Raw genomic sequence first — 17,520 nt, 5'->3', positions numbered from 1 at the left:
GGCTCAGGTCATGATCTCACGGTCCGTGAGTTCTAGCCCCGCGTCGGGCACTGTGCTGACAGCTCAGAGCCTGGAGCCTGTTTCAGATTCTGTGTCTCCCTCTCTCTGACCCTTCCCTGTTCATGCTCTGTCTCTCTCTGTCTCAAAAATAAACATTAAAAAATTTTTTTTTTAAATTTGTCCTAGCTTTCAACATTATTCCACAGATCCTGAACTGAATATACTGTTCCTCTCATAGCTCTTTCTGGTCTCTGCCTCTCATTTCTATCTTCCCCAATATGGCCCAAATATAGTTATGAAGTTAATCCACCATCTTAATCCCTCCCTTGTACCCATATTATACACAGAAGCACCTTCAACGGCTCCCCTTGACTTACAGAGATAAGACTACAACCTCTAGTTGAGCCTCACATTCAATATACCCTCTGTGTCCCACCCTGCCTGCCATGCCTTTCTCCCTCATTATTCCCCGACAACCTGCCATTCCTGTCAGATTGAGTCTACTGTGTCATGTGCATTCCCATTTGTACACCGCTGTCTGTTCTTTTACCACCTGTTATTTGTATGTTGAATGTGGCACTTCATCAAGTGTTACTGCGTGATATCTCATCCTGTCATTTAATATTTTGTTGTGGATGCCTTTTCTTCTTTAATCGAGGTATAATCTACATACATTAAAATGCGTGGACTGTTAATGTTCAGGTCAATGAGTTTTTACAATTGTATATACCCGTGCAGCCATCACCAAGACGCAGAACCCTTCATTACTTCACAAAATTCCCCCGATCCCCTTTGTAGGCAAAATCTCCCCTCCCTCCACACTGAAAACTACTTTCTGAATTTTTATAATTACAGATTAGTTTTGCTTGTCCTAGTGTTACATACTTACCTTTATGATAATTAACAGCTTATATGTTCAGGAGAATGTAAAGGAGACCTCAGAGTTGAACTAAGGGGTGGTGTGGGAAGACCATGTCGACGCATCTCTTGGATTGCTCTTTCTCTGTCAGTAAAGATCAAGGAAGAGATTATACAATTAAGTGGTATACAAAATATAAGATGTTGTGATTTTTACTGATTAAGTAATTTCTCCTCAATTAACTAATGAGTATTTCTACTAAATTTAAACCCAATGTCCTTATAATTTTTAAGTAGGGAGTAAAAGATTTCAATTAAAGGAATATGTACTGTAAGAGGTTGTTCAAAGCCCCTCTGAATACAGATTTGCAAAGTTGGTTCCCACCTCTGCCCCTTCCTTTCCCACCTCTTCTTGAACATAAATCTAGCTTCTTCCTTCTTCCTAAAAATTCCCAATGTCTGAAGTGAAATAACCCTTTTCTCTACTACGCCCTCCTCCCCTGTGTCTGGGTCAGCTCCACAAAGCATGGTGACTGTGTTTCTACTTCTTTTGTGGGCTATTCAGGGTCTCTGGCCTAGACTTTCTGCATTATATTCCTCAGTATCCAAGATTTCTACTTAGTTGGGTATTTCACAAACTATTTTTTCATTATGATCCCCCTTAAAGAAACATTTTAAGATATTCCCTCCCCCCAAATTATCCACTCTTCCCAATGAAATTTTAACATATAGATATGTTATTTATGTACTGAGGTCCTCTGGCAGGTTATGAGTCATTGTAATACCTAAAGTTTTTTTGCCACTCCCTCAACCCCAAGAACCAATATTGTTCCCTGGGGTGGCGATAATGGCACTTTAAGAATGCATAACCTAGTTGGATGATAAGGAAAAGGAGATGTGGTCCTGTTGGCCTATGTTTCTTTGGGGACCAGGAACAAGGGAAAAAGAGGAATTAAGGGGGTCTTATAGCCCTAGGCAGTAGGACCCCCCTTGGACTGAAGAGAATTTAAGTTATCATTAAGAAATAGAAATCATGTATGTACAGTTTAGCACACTGAGAAACGAAATCTTCTCAATTACGAGAAATTAGTAACACTGATTTTATGTATGGATGCTTTTCTTCATTTCTCAGGCTTCCTTTCTCTTTGAAATCATAAATATTGATTTCCTAGCAAATTTTGTCTATACTACAAATGGCATATCTTTCAAAAGTTTTGATGCAAATAGAAAATAAGAGAAATAAAAAAACTGACCCGATAAGCAGCAATTTGACCACTATTTGAGTATGAAATCTCAGGAATGTTTATGTCTATGGTATTAATACAGCAAGAAAGAGTAATGAAAGAAAAGTAACTTGACAATTGATTTGCAAATTAGACTTCAATTTTAGCTGTGAAAGCAAGTTTCATCCCTGTTTGTGGCACTTGGAGATTAAGGTTTTCAATATACAAAGCAAATGAACTGAAATAAAAGTGAAATAAAAATTAGAAAACTACTAAGCGGTAGGGAATATACTGTATATAAGAGCATGGGGTTTAAAATTAAACAGATCTGTCTTTATTTCAAAATTTTATTTGTCTTTTTAATTCACATTTAGTTAACATAAAATGCTTTGTTAGTTTCAGGTGTATAAGATATATTTTGATTTTAGTTTTGGCTCTGCCATTTATTATTTGTGTGACTCGGTTTCCTGTAATAGATGCATAATAATAGGTTATTAGTAGCATTAATCAGATATGTATATGGTATCTGGCACATACTTATCAATTGCTCTTATGATCATCATCACTTTTGTGATGATCTGTATTTGGAGTTTCCTATTGGACCACATTGTTTGTGCTTTTTTTTTAATTTTTATTTTTTTAATGTTTATTTATTTCTGAGACAGAGAGAGAGCATGAGTAAGGGAGGGGCAGAAAGAGAGGGAGACACAGAATCAGAAGCAGGCTCCAGGCTCTGAGCTGTCAGCACAGAGTCCGACGTGGGGCTTGAACTCACAGACCGTGAGATCATGCACCCGGGCTGAAGTCAGACGCCTAACAGACTGAGCCACCCAGGTGCCCCATTTTTAAATTTTTTTTCAAAGTTTATTTACTTGAGAGAGAGAGAGAGAGAGAGAAAGAGAGAGAGAGAGAGAGAAAGAGAGAGAGAGAGAGAGAGAGAGAGAGAAAGAGAGAGAGCACGAGCAGGGGAGGGACAGAGAGAGAGGGAGACACAGAATCCGAAGCAGGCTCCAGGCTCTGAGCTGTCAGTGCAGAGCCCAATGCGGGGCTCGAACCCACAAACTGCGAGATCACAACCTCAGCCAGAGTCAGATACTTAACTGACTGAGCCACCCAGCAACTCCAGTTTGGGGTCTTGTAGCATCCTTACTTGCCTGCTGATTCCCTATTATAGTCTTTCAAATAATGCCCTGATTTTGCCCTGAGAAATGCTATAGAAAACATGTAGACAATATTTGCTACTTTATTTACTGTAAGGATATTATCTCCCACAACACTTTTGACTTTTTAGGAAGAAATATCAGAAGTTTATTTATTTATTTAAAAAAAAATTTTTTTTAACGTTTATTTATTTTTGAGACAGGGAGAGACAGAGCATGAACAGGGGAGGGTCAGAGAGAGGGAGACACAGACTCTGAAACAGGCTCCAGGCTCTGAGCTGTCAGCACAGAGCCCGATGCAGGGCTAGAACTCACGGACCGCAAGATCATGACCTGAGCCGAAGTCAGCCACCTAACCGACTGAGCCACCCAGGCGCCCCAGAAGAGGTTTATTTTTGTATGAACACTGAAAGAAAGTTGGCTATTTTTAAGTCCTATTAAATCTTTTTTGGGACAGGGAATAAATAAAAACACTGTCCAATGCTCAAATTTTTTCTTACCGTTCATATCTTTCAGTTGAAATCTGCCTTTTCATAGCATCATGATCGGTTTGTAACTGTGTCACTTTAGCCCGAAGCATGGTGTTTTCCCGGCCTAGACTAGTTCTTAAAAATAAAATTTAAAAATAAATAAATAAATAAGTAACAAATATGTTGTTTTGTAGAGTCTAGTGCTATGTATGGAGTTTTGTTTTTGCTAGTAATAAATACAAATGGAGGTGATAATTAGGACAAGAAAAGAACAAGTCTTTTTAACACTACTTTTCTCAACTTCAGGAGCTTCTATCACTAAGTTTTCTTTCGTTCATTCATTCATTCATCTTATTTATTTAACAAACAGTTAAACTAAACTTCCAGTATGTGCTAGGCACTGTAGCAATGCTGGAAATACAAATTTGAATAAGACATGAATTATAACATCAAGATGTAAAGTATCTTCATTGGCTCTTTCTGGACTCTTGCCTCAGAAAGACAAATATTATTAACTTCTTTTAAAAGTTAACTATTCTACTTGTACTATCTACTCCAGATTTTCTCCCCTCTTCCATCAAATATGTCCAAATCTGCCCGTCTAATAGACACTATCATCAATCTCCTAAAAGGTAATTAATCACTAAACTTATGTGAGTCAAACCACATGCCATTTTGATGTCTTTTTCTAGTCCACACAGTAAAAGACACAGAGGGCTTTCCCCATCCTGAAATGCTCTCCCCTTTGCTGACTCCTGTTTGTTCACAACTCAACTACAGGCATTTTTCTAAAGTTCACTCATTCACTTCCATGGGTACCATCTCTGTGGTGAAGATACACAAATCTGTATCTCCAAACACAATGTATCTCCTCAAACTAAACCCCCAAACTCCTAAAAGCAGCCACAATGTAAGTAAAATATTTTGGTTTTGTACCACCGTACACACTCCCATCCCCTTCTCTCGCCAAAAATTATTTTTGACAAGCGATTTTCTTTAAACAGGTTGATTTATGCCACTTACAATTTGCTTTCTGAAAGGGTTAACTTCTCTTTAAGTAGCTGAATTTCTGTATCCTTCTCGTGGGAGGTTAAATGAGAATGAAATTCTTTATCTCTATTTGTAGCCAACAATGATTCAAGGCTTTTAATTGTATGTCTCTCACTTGCCAGTTGTTTTTTGAACAGGTCTGCTTCTGATTTTACATTTTCTAATTCCACCACAACCTACAGGGAAAACAAAGTAAGATTACTTCAGTACAATTTGAGACTCACTCTAAAAAATTATTTGCAGAGCTATATACACTTATCAGTTGCTTTATTTTGGGTACCAGTTAAAGATTTTGAACCATTTCTTTAAGTGTAAGAAAGTCATCTTATTTTCAAAATAATTTTTGCTTATTTGGTATAAGACCTATTCCTATGAGTTTCACTCATACTTCCTTGCCAAGAGAGGGTCATTAACATAAAATCCTAAAATGTGGCCATCCTATCAGAAAGGAAGCCCTTCTGATCTATTATGTGTACTCTGACCAAACAGTCAAGCCAGCACTGGAGCTTCTCAGTAGCTGAAAATAAAGATACTATTAAATGAATGAAAACTGAAAACATCTGTATTTGAAAACATGCACTGGGATGTTTAAAGTAATGCTCAGTTTGAGAATGGGAAGTTCCAGGTAACCAGACTTTGAAAATTAAGTAAGATTTAAATGCCTTGAGATTTTATCAGAAAGACTACTCTATTTAGGAAATAATGAACTGCTCAGTCCTTCATTTAAATCTTACCTTCAAACAGAGAAAGAATATACTGGGATATGTTCCTACTGTATAATAACAACACTCCTATTTTCCTAAATATCCATCTATTCCAAAACAGAAAGCACCTAATTTCATCACTATGTTTGCTAGAAAAATCTTGGCAAAGAATCTAGTTTTCAAAATCCTGTAGTCAAAAGTAACTCCTTAAAGGGAAACAAACTTTATCAAAAGTGCTTGATAAAATAAAACAATGAGAGTAATGTTCAATAAAATAATGTGCTACAATGAAGTCTTTTAAGTCCTTACCCTCTCAAACTCCAGGTTTTTGGAATTCAGTTGTTGGGTCATAAGATCTTTGCCTGAATCCAGCTTAATGCAAAGTTCTCTAAGAGACGACAAATCATTCAACGCTGCTGCTTTTGCATCTTCTTGGTGTCTCAGCTCTTCTTCTAATCTAGACATGGCTTTTGCCATTGATGAGATCTGAGACTCATAAGCATGATGTGCATTTATGTGCTGAGAATAGAAAAAGAAACCGGTAAAAAGTTAAAGTAACCCAGTAATTTTAAAGGCTTGAATCTGTGCAGCCATGACCTCACTTTAAAAAAAAAATAGTAGAGCCAAGTTTTGCACATTTTAAGATACTCTGAGGGAGCTGCCGGCTGTTTAAAGATGGCCTATTTAATGCTTAACCCAATGAATTGTATATAACTACTAACCACGGTAACTAGGTACCTCACGTATATATTTGGAAGATGCAAAGATAAAAATCATTGTTTTAGGGTAAAAAAGGAATCTTGGAAGTTAGATTAAATTTTACCTTTATAAATTGTTATAATGCCTTTTCAAGAAAAAGCAACATATTTACTTCTCACTCCTCAGTTGTCTTTAAATTCTAAATTGCAAAATGGAGGAGTGCCTGGGTGGTTCAGTCAGTTTGGTGTCTGACTCTTGATTTTAGCTCAGGTCATGATCTTGCAGTTTGTGAATTTGAACCCCAAGTCAGGCTCTGCACTGACAGCATGCAGAGGGAGACTGCTTTGGATTCTCTGCCTCCCTCTCTCTCTCTGCCCCCTCCCCTACTCAAGTACATGCTCACTCTTGCTCTCTCTCTCTCTCTCCCTCCCTCCCTCAAAAATAAATAGCTGGGAGGGAGGTAAGTGGGGGGGGGGGATGGAACAAATGGGTGATTGGCATTAAGGAGGGCACTTTTTTTGCAATGAGCACTGGGTGTCATATGTAAGAGATGAATCACTGGGTTCTATTCCTGAAGCCAAGACTACACTGTATGTTAACCAACTTGAATTTAAATAAAAAAATAAAAAGTAAAAACAAAATTTTTATTAATAAATAAATTTCAAAATGGAGTTTGTTTTAAAACTGAATACCTGAAGTTCTATTTAAATTTAATTTAACCTAATAGTAATCCACAACTTTATAAGATTTTAATAACTGAAATAATGAACAAAGTTTGAAACACTGATAAAACTCTCTTTCTAGAATAATCCACATTTTAAATTCCACACAATTTAAATTGTGAGTGATAAATACAAACTGACATAAATTCTAGTCTAGAGTTTAATAAGAATTCCACACTTGAAAAATAAAATTATTTTAATAGGTATTAACAAAATAAATTGACATTAAAAATCTGTGCAGAAAAGTAAATATTTGGATTTTCTAAATTAATGAATTAAAAATCAGAGTTCCCTAAAACTAAATATAAATAGGTAATAGTCAGTTTTACATACCACAAAAGAACACGAATAATGACAGACAAAAAAATTAAAGAATAGTTTCTTCCAAGAATTTTGAAAGCTGAAAAGCATTCCTCTAGTTATACTCTTGATAGGAAAACTTCTAGAGACAGGGTGCTAGTTTCGTAGGACTGCTGTAACCAATTACTACAAATTACTGGGTGGTTTAAAACAAACAAAATTTATCCTGTCACAATTCTGGAGGTTACAAGTCTGAAATTTAGATGTTTGCAGAACCTAGAGGTTCTGAGAGAGAATCTGTTCCAGGTCTCCCTCCCAACTCCTGGTGGTTGCTAGCAATCCTTAATGTTCTTGCCCTGTAGACACTTCACTCCAGTCTCTGCCTCTGTCTTCATCTGGTATTCTCCCCTGTATCTTCTGTGTCCAGATTTCTCTTACAAAAGACACCAGTCATTGAGCTATGGCCTGCCCTAGTCCAGTATGACCTCATCTTAACCTGATTATAACTGTAAGAACCCTATTTCCAAATAAGATCACCTTCACAGGTGCTGGAGGTTAGGATTTCAACATAACTTTTTGAGGTCCATAATTCTATCTATCCTTTAGCTCCCCAAAATTCATGTCCTTCTTATGTGCAAAATACATTCATTCCATCCCAACACATTCTAGCATCAATGCTAAGTCCAAAATCTCATCTAAGCATCATCTAAATCAGATACGGGTAAGACTCTGGCTATGGCCCATTTGGGGACAAAACCACTCTCCCTCCCCAGATCTGTGAGCTAGCAAACAGGTTATCTGCTTACAAAAACAATGGGGAAACAGGCATAGAATAGACATGCCTACTCTGAAAGGGAGAAAAGAGAAGGAATGAAGGGGTTACTAATCCAAAGCAATACTCTGAAAGGGAGAAAAGAGAAGGAATGAAGGGGTTACTAATCCAAAGCAAGTTTGCAACTAAGCAAGGAAAATTCCATTTGATTTTAAGGCCTAAGAATAATTATCTATGCCACGATAGTCTACGTTTTGGGCCTGCTAGTGTGGCCCCACCTTCTCAGCCCTCAGCAACGGCCCCACCCTCTCGGCCCTCAGTGGCAGGGGCCCTGCACTCTGGGACCAAGGAGGCAGTAGCCTCACCCCCTGGGGCTGTACCCTCTGTGCCTGTGGTGGCAACAGTAGCCTCATCAGAATCTGAGCTGCCTGTGGCAGCCCTGCTCATCATTGAGTTACCTTCAGAGCCATTCCTCCCTTTTCTCAAAGGAGAACACATATTTGTAGCCAAGTAACTCTGCTAGCCTGTTTCCTGCTAGTAGGATCCCAGACATTCAGACTTCTTTCATTTCATCCTATTTCTGTCCCCATCAATACAAGTTGGCAGTGTTTCTACAGAGATGACTGACTGCATTCATGAGCCACATACCAAATCTGTTCACCAAGAGGTTGTGTGTGAAGCCACACACTTGGCTCTGTCTCCAAAGCACGTTATCTGCATAGGCTAAGAATTTTCCAAATCATCAAGACCTGATTCTATTTTACCCTCTAAATTTTAAGTCTAGTATACTTAACATACACTGTTAGATTAGTTTCAGATGTACAATATTGACCCAACAATTCTCTATATTACTCAGTGCTCATCATGGTAAGTGGTACTCTTAATCCTCTTCACCTATTTCACCCCTCTCCCTACCCACTTCCCTTCTGGTGACCATCAGTTTGTTCTCCATAGTTAGGAGTCTGTTTTTTGGGGAAAAAAAACGAAAAAAGAAAAAAAGATCTGTTTTTTGGTTTCTTTTGTTGTTGTTGTTCATTTGTTTTGTTTCCTAAATTCCACTTTTGAGTAAAATCATATGGTATTTGTCTTTCTCTGACTTATTTCACTTAGCATTATACCCTCTAGATCCATCCACATTGTTGCAAATGCCAAGATTTCATTCTTTTTTATGGGTAATATTTCAGTGTGTGTGTGTGTGTATACACATTGTATATATATGTATATACATACAACATATCTTTATCCGTTCATTTATCAATGGAAAATTGGGCTGCTTCCCTAGTTTGACTATTGTAAATAATGCTGCAAGAATCAAAGGGGCAAATATACCTTTTTGAATTAGTGTTTTTGTATTCTTGGGGTAAACATCCAATAGTGACACTACTGGATCAGATGGTAATTCTATTTTTAACTTTTTGAGGAACCTCCATACTGTTTTCCACAGTGACTACACTAAAATTTTACATTCCCACCCACAGTATATATAGATTCCTTTTTCTCCACATCCACACCAATGCCTGTTGTTTCTTGTGTTTTTGATTTTAGCCATTCTGACAGTTGTGAGGTGGTATCTCACTATGGTTTTGATTTGCATTTCCCTGATGATTAGTGACATTGAGCATCTTTTCATGTGTCTGTTGGCCATCTGGATGTCTTCTCTGGAGAAACGTCTGTTCATGTCTTCTGCCCATTTTTAAATTAGATTGGTTTTTTGGTATTAAGTTCTTTATACATTTTGTATACTAACCCTTTATCAGATACATCATTTGCAAGTATCTTCTCCATTCAGCAGGTTGTATTTTATTTTTTTAAAGTAAATGTGGGTGGGGCTTGAACTCACGACACCAAGATCAAGAGTCACATGCTCTACCAACTGAGCCAGCCAGATGCCCCTGGTAGGTTGTCTTTTAGTTTTGTTGGTTATTTCCTTTGCTGTGCAAAAGATTTTTATTTTGGAGTAGTCCTAATAGCTTATTTTTGCTTTTGTTTCCCTTGCCTCAGGAGACATATCTTGAAAAATGTTGCTATGACCGATGTCAGAGAAATTATTGCCTGTGCTCACTCCAGGATTTTTATGGTATCAGGTCCCACATTTAGGTCTTTAATCCATTTTGAGTTTATGTTTGTGTATATGGTATAAGAAAGTGGCTCAGTTTCATTCTTTTGCATATAGCTGTCCAGTTTTCCTAGCTCCATTTGCTGAAGAGACATGTTTTTCCCACTGCATATTCTAGCTTCCTTTGTTGGAGAGTCATTGACTCTACAATTGTGGACTCATTTCTGGGCTCTCTATTCTGTTCTTTTGATCTATGTGTCTATTTTTTTGTGCCAGTATTATACTGTTTTGATTACTATAGCTTTGTAATATGTCTTGAAATATGGGATTGTGATCCCTCCAGTTTTGTTCTTCTTTTTCAAGACTGCTTTGGGTATTTGCAGTCTTTTGTGGTTCCATACAAATTCTAGGATTATTTGTTCTAGTGCTGTAAAAAATGCTGTTGGCATTTTGATAAGACCTAGTTCCTTTTGTCCTTGGCAATTCCTTTATCAATTTATCTCTGTCCATTTTACTATAAGCAGCAAGAAGAAACCAGGCTACACCTTCCACACTTTGCTTAGAAATTTCCTCAGCTGAATATCCAAGTTCATCACTTATGTATAAGTTATACTTTCCTTCCAAGAGTAGACCATAGTTCAGTCAAGTTCTCTGCCATTTTATAACAAGGATCACCATTCTTTCAGTGTCTAATAACATGTTCCTCAATTGCATCTGAGACCTCATTAGAAGAAACACTAAGATTTCTGGAAAAATTCTGTTCTTGAAAATTTATGCATTTTGTAAATAACATAAGTTTTCTCTACACTCTCCTTTTTTCTGAGCCCTTACTAGAATCCCCTGTAATAAGCATCTACCAACAAGCTTTTCAAAGCAATCTAGGTTTTTTCTCTCAAGCACCTCAAAACTCTCCCAGCCTTTGTCCATTACCAAATTCCAAAACCACTTTCACATTTTTTATGTTTGTCATAGTTCGTTACAATTTTCCTCATGGAAAAAGGTATGGCAAGTCCTGAAAGCAATCAAACATAAAAATGATCTTGATTTCGCAATTCCACTTCTAGGTATATCCTCAATAACAGAAAGCAAGAATTTGAAGAGATATTGTACATCCACGTTCATAGCAGTATTCCTGGTAGCCAAAGATGAAAACAAATTAAATGTCCATCGACAGATGAATGGATAAGCAAAATGTGATGTATATACATAATGGAATGTTTATTCAGCCTTAAAAAGAAATGAAATTTGGACACATGCTACAACATACATGAACCTTGAGGTTAACTGAACCTTAAGGCTAAGTGAAATAAGCCAGTCACAAAAAGACAAAATATTGTATGATTCCATTTATATGAGGTACAAAGAGTGGTCAAATTCATAGAGAAAGAAAGTAGGATGGTAGTTGCCAGGGGCTGGGATGGGGAGAGAGTAAGGGAGTAGGGGGTGAGGGATGGGAAGTTAGTATTTAATGGGGACAGAGCTTCAGTCAGGGAAGATGAAAAAGTTCTGGAGATGGCGGTGATTTTGCATAACAATGTGAATGCACTGGGCACCTGGGTGGCTCAGTCAGTTAAGCATCCCATCTGCCTTAGGCTCAGGTCATGATCTCTGGTTCATAGGTTTGAGCCCCACATGGGGATCTGCACTGGTGGTGCAGAGTCTGCTTGGGATCCTCTCTCTCCCTCTCTCTCTCTCTGCTCCTTTCCCCACTTGTGCTCTCTCTCTCAAAATAAATAAATATACTTTAAACAACAACAACAAAAACAATGTGACTGTACTAATTGCCAAAGAACTGTACTCTTAATAATGGCAAATGTGATGTCATATATATTTTACTACAGTTTAAAAAGAAATAATGGGGCTTCTAAGCAAATTATTAGAATTAATGACAAAAGATTACCACTGAACTTGATTTTATCAATGCTTAAACCTTACTTTGATAAAGTATCTTTGAATGTTATAGTTTTACTAATAATATCATCACAAGACAAATGAATACATTACCTCCTGAATTTCTTTTTCTAGTAGCTCTACCCTTTCTCGAAGGTGTCTCCTCTCTGTGTCAATAGAAAGAAGTTCCAGTCGAACTGAGCTGCTTTCTCCCTCAGCTTGATGGGCTTTGACCTCCCAGTCTTCAGCACGGTTATGAAGCATCTGAAATCTATCTAACAAATCTTGATTTTCTTTTTCCTAGTTTTAAGCATAAAAACATTGTTCCTAAATTAGTAACTGTCACCCACTGGAACACTCATATCATAAACATATATGGACATTAGAAAATTTGTTTTAATTCGGAAACATATGCTATCTATGCAGACAACATATACTAAGTAAGATCTGCAGGGAAGTATAAAAATATAGTAGATAAGATCTCAAGTATAAAAATATAGAAGATAAGCTCTCCACTCAAACCTTATTATCTAAGAGAGGAGACATACATACATACATACATACATACATAAGACAGAATAAACACACATGAAAAAAATTTTTAAATGTCTTAAATCCAACTTAAATAATGTTTTTTCACCTTAGCAGCCATTAAGCTCTCCCATCGTGACACCTCAGTTATGTAATTATGAACTCTACTCTTCATTTCTTCTTTTTCTTGCACTGCTGCTTCCAATTCCAATGAGATTTCCTATAAATCAGAAAATTGAAGACAAATCTATAATGAATGTGATACCTAATGAGTTTTATTTATATTCAAATAGCTCCTTTTGAAATGGGGGAATAAGAGTAGGAAAAAGTAAAACTATTCCTAAGAGTTATTTTCTTACTTTTTTCCTGACTGATTTCGACTTTTTAACCAAATATTACCACTGATCTCCTGCAAGAGTTAGGACCGTGTATCTGGCATTTATACTATGGGGCTAGCTACGCTCATGGGTTGACATTTTTTAAAATTCATATATCAACAATATGCTTTATATTGAATACTGAAAGTAATTTTTTTAAAACAGGAAAATCATTCATCTTCTTGGTATAATCCTTTAATAAACCAGCAAAAACAAAGTCAATAATTTTGAGTAACTGCTATTCTAAAATATTCAATAATTTACTTAGAGAGTCTCTAAGTTGCTGGTAGGAAGTATGAATAATTAAAATCTATTGTGGGTCTTTAAAACGCAACACTTTGCCCTGGGAGTGATCCTGGGGGTGACAATAATTTCTGCCACAGAGAATCCTATGCTCCCAGCTTTAGGATTCCCAGTAACAAAGACCAAAATGGTAAGGAGACCACAGTTGCATCAACTAGACACTCTGTGATATACAGCAGCTTTCTAAACTGCATTTTTAATACTCTTATAAATACTACTCTCCTTACAGAGTTCTTTATGTTATTGATATTTTACAGCATTAAATTTTAGAAAACATATTTACAGCTTTAAAATTTAGCAAGGAATGACTGTATTATAAACAATCCATTTATACACTGGACTCATACCTGGTTTTCTCTTGCCATTGTAGCCAGATCATCTTGTAATCTTCTGTTTTCCTTAAAAGACACTTCTTTAGATCTTCCTACTTCATCAAGTTCTTTGTGAGCTGCATCAAGCTGGCGCCGGAGGCTGCTTATTTCTCGGTCCCGACTAGTCAACGTTTCCTTTAGCTGGCTGTTACATGAAGGATATGGAAATAATAAAGAAAGCTTTTTAGAAAATTGTAAATTACTTAAAAGAAAACTGTATACTCTGAAATTAAGTACAATAAGAATACAAGAAACCACACTACATTAAGACACTGATGAATTAGGTAAAGCAGATATTTTAGATCTCTATCAATCATTAAATGGAAGTAGTAGTCATAAAATAAATTTATAATTCTGTAAGTAAAAATAGAAGACTTTCAAATGTTATGAGCAAAACATAATAGATTCAATTGGCAAATACTATTTAATGTTTAAGTCCCCACTACTATGTAATATGTAAAGATATATATAATAAATACAATTAGTGATTTTTGTCTTGAAGTAGAGACCAGACATAAAATGTAAAATTTTGTAACTGTTCAAGATAGATTAGGATGTAGAACAAATTCAATACTGACTACTAAAGTAATCTAAGTTTTAATAATTAGGGTCCAAACAGGGTAATTACTGTAGAAATAAAAAGCATATAGGCATGAAAAGAATAATGAATCAGACACAACTGTTGAGATGTTGATGATGGAGGAGGGGAGAAAGTTAAAGAGGATGATGGCATGTTCACCCTCTTTAGCAGACTCAGATGCTGCCACCGGCAAAAACAGGAAAACTGAAGGAAATTTTCCTATGGTCTAATTACTACTTAAATAGATAAAGCTGCACTCACTGAAAATTTCTAAAAAGCATTTATCACTTACTTCATAGAAGAGTCATACTCTGAGACTGTTATCTTCATCTGAGCAATAGCTTTTTCCTGTAGAAATTATGAAAATATATGATTCTAAAACATGCATTTAGAAATCTTTCCTTGAATTTATATAACTTATGACATTTATATAAATTATGCTATAAAAGAAAGCTACAAAGTAAACATATTTCTATTTCCCAACTGTACTTCACATATTGGCATATTTCTAACCTACACTAAGAACTTGAATTGTTTCGGGGCTCCTGGGTGGCACAGTCAGTTGGCATCCAGCTTTGGCTCAGGTCATGATCTCACGGCTTGTGAGTTCGAGCTCCGCTTCAGGCTCTGTGCTGACAGCTCAGAGCCTGGAGCCTGCTTTGGATTCTGGGTCTCCCTCTCTCTCTGCCCCTCCCCCGCTCAAGCTCTGTCTCTGTCTCTCTCAAAAATAAACATTAAAAAAAAAAAAAAACTTGTTTGAATTTGCTGTAATCACATCTGATAAAATTACATTACATTCTATCAATAGAATTTTTAAAGATCCAAATTATTGGCATAAAATGAAATTTAAGCATATTAAAAGATATGGCTCTGGACCTTAGCAACCTGTATATGGGGGGTAAGAACTGCACATTTGTGAAATAGAGAATGAAATCATTTCTGTTCAGATGCTAGATAAAGGTACTGAACAGTCACATACTTTATTAGCCAGGTTTTCTTGCAAGTTTGCAATCTTTTCGGTCTTCTCATCTACAGTCTCCTGAAGAAAGTCTTTTTCTTTATCAATAGCACCAATGGTCTTTTTCATTACATGAGCCTCTTCACTCTGTGAAGTCATCTGAAGGTGTAGTTTACCTGGAAATAAAGAGAAATGTTTGTTAGACAAAGTAAATTAGGTTTCGTGAAAACAAAATTTAAAAAAACCTTACCTATTTTTTCCTCCAGTAACTTAATTTGTGATTGGGCTGATTCAAGTTCACCTCTTTTTTTGGAAAGCCGATGCTGACAATCATCAAGTGACTGCTGTAGCTGCTCATTTACTAACCTAAAGAATCAGTGGACCAAAAAAAAAAAAAAGTCTACTTTATCTCTGGTAGAAATATTTTTTCATTTTTTATTTTAAAGCTTTTCCAGTATAATTAACAGCATTATATTATATATTATTTCTTGCTGTCTGCCATTCTTCTTCAAAATGGTTCGTTCTACTTCCTAAAAATATAGTATAAAAATCAAAATAATTGTCTACACTTTTCTAGAGGCTTCCTGGTAGTTTCAAAGCTCTTCTCAGTTTCCTAGTATCAACACTCTTTCCCTTATAAAATCTATTTTCAATAGTGAAGGCAAAGGCATAGTTTTATAGTATGCTTTTATTTTTTTTATTTTTTTTTAAATGCTGATTTATTAAAAAAAATTTTTTTTTATATTTATTTATTTTTGAGAGACAGAGTGAGACAAAGTGAGACTGGGGGAGGGGCAGAGAGAGAGGGAGACACAGGATTGGAAACAGGCTCCAGGCTCTGAGCTGTCAGCACAGAGCCTGACGCGGGGCTCGAACCCACAGACTGTGAGATCATGACCTGAGCCGAAGTCGGACGCTCAACCGACTGAGCCACCCAGGCACCCCTATAGTATGCTTTTATAGTATTACCTGGTACTTCTTCAAAGGATTATCCATAAATCCTGACTCGTGGGCTTTTATTTATGTTTTTTAATTCTTTTGAAGTAGGTTCCACGCCCAACATGGAGCTTGAACTCACAACCCTGAGATCAAGAGTTGCATGCTCTACCAACTGAGCCAGCCAGGAGCTCCTGACCAGTGAACTTTTAATTTTGCTTTCTATTTTGACTTTTTTGGTGGGTATCAACTGGAGGTCATACTAAACAGGGAAAGTGGACATTATACACACACACACACACACGTGTGTGTGTGTGTGTGTGTGTGTGTGTGTATGGAAGAGAAGATGGGTCTACCAGGTGGATGGAAAGGAACATATGCTTCATCTATCTGAGTATCAGCTTCAAAAATGTCTTCATGTCAAGGGTAAGATAAGTTTATGTGATTAAAAGGGCAGCAAGATCTCTGTTAATGATATCGAAAATGGCATGAGGTGGCAGCTCTTTCTGCCCATGGGTCCTGTCCCTGTGCTTTAATAAAATCACTTCTGCACAAAAAAAAAAAAAAAAAAAAAAAAAAAAGTGGCATGAGGTTTGGATAATGTGGCTTTGTTTCTGTATAGTGCTTCTCATCGTGGTTTGTATTGGCTTAGCTTTAGATTGGATCTGAAGGCTTGAGCTCATGACTCTACCAGAATATAGTGATATGGAGAATGTGACTGGCACCCTTTCCTCAGAAATAAGTCAGGTTTTTTCTGTCAGAGCAAAATAAAGTTATGTAACCATGCAATTTCCCCAGGTTATACAAGGCAGACAAAAAAGTCTTCACAATCCCTTCCTATAACACAGTGACTGTGAGGGAAGTAGCACAATGAGCTCACAAGACAAAAGGATATTATTATAACACAAAAAATGTGAAAGTAGCTGTAGGCTTGGGATCCAAGAAAGGCCAATGAAAGCTCTGCCTTGTAAGACTGCTAAGGGCCTCCTGTGAGGAAAGGAAAGAGGAGCTGTGACTACAGTCTGAAGGAAAGAGCAAAATGGATTAAATGCCAGATCCAGTCAGCTGAACACAAAAGGGAAACAGGTGGACTAGTAATTCTGGGTGACAGAAATCTACCATAGTATCTGCATTCTGGAGCTGAATATAGACATGAACCAGAGGAAGAGAAGCTGGTCCATTCAGCTAGCTCTCCATAGGATATATGTAGCACTTGAGAAAAAAAAATGCAGCTTTCACCTTAGATAGTCCTAAAGTCTGATTAAGACCTGTAGTCAGAACAGCAGAAGGGCAAAAATGGAGATCCTCTCTGAGTCCTTAAGACAGTATTCCTTAATTAATCACAGACTAATTAATTAACACAACCAGCTCTTGATCTTATTTCATTTAGTTTGTTTGATAATCATGGACCCCTTACGAACAGACTCTGGCTTTCCTTTTCCTAATTATTCCTTGGATTTCAATCCTGCTGTTTATTTTACTATATATTTTGCAATTCTCAGTATTTGTATATTAGGTCTGTGTCTTTTATCTCATCAACTTTTTTTATTCTTCTGGGCT

At 36.7% G+C, this 17,520-nt stretch overlaps 1 protein-coding gene across 3 annotated transcripts in view; it reads right to left on the bottom strand.

Annotated features, from left to right (window-relative positions):
- Positions 1-17,520, bottom strand: part of CEP135 (centrosomal protein 135) — a 69,220-nt gene that overhangs the window by 5,740 nt on the left and 45,960 nt on the right. For 2 of the 3 annotated variants that reach the window (XM_060654970.3, XM_060654971.3), the window contains exons 16-25: positions 15,275-15,390; positions 15,046-15,200; positions 14,359-14,414; positions 13,463-13,631; positions 12,545-12,655; positions 12,019-12,204; positions 5,775-5,984; positions 4,735-4,937; positions 3,742-3,846; positions 890-1,003 (exon numbers count right to left, since the gene is read on the bottom strand). In XM_060654970.3, coding sequence (XP_060510953.2) covers positions 901-1,003; positions 3,742-3,846; positions 4,735-4,937; positions 5,775-5,984; positions 12,019-12,204; positions 12,545-12,655; positions 13,463-13,631; positions 14,359-14,414; positions 15,046-15,200; positions 15,275-15,390 — 1,414 coding nt within the window. In that variant the 3' untranslated portion in view covers positions 890-900. The remainder of the gene's footprint in view (positions 1-889; positions 1,004-3,741; positions 3,847-4,734; positions 4,938-5,774; positions 5,985-12,018; positions 12,205-12,544; positions 12,656-13,462; positions 13,632-14,358; positions 14,415-15,045; positions 15,201-15,274; positions 15,391-17,520) is intronic. The other variant, XM_060654973.3, reaches the window with a different exon arrangement.

This window comes from Panthera onca, chromosome B1, assembly GCF_046562875.1.
Source record: "Panthera onca isolate mPanOnc1 chromosome B1, mPanOnc1 haplotype 2, whole genome shotgun sequence".
Lineage (NCBI taxonomy): Eukaryota > Metazoa > Chordata > Mammalia > Carnivora > Felidae > Panthera > Panthera onca.
Note: the sequence above shows the minus strand (reverse complement) of the source record. Positions and strands in the feature narration are given on the sequence as shown.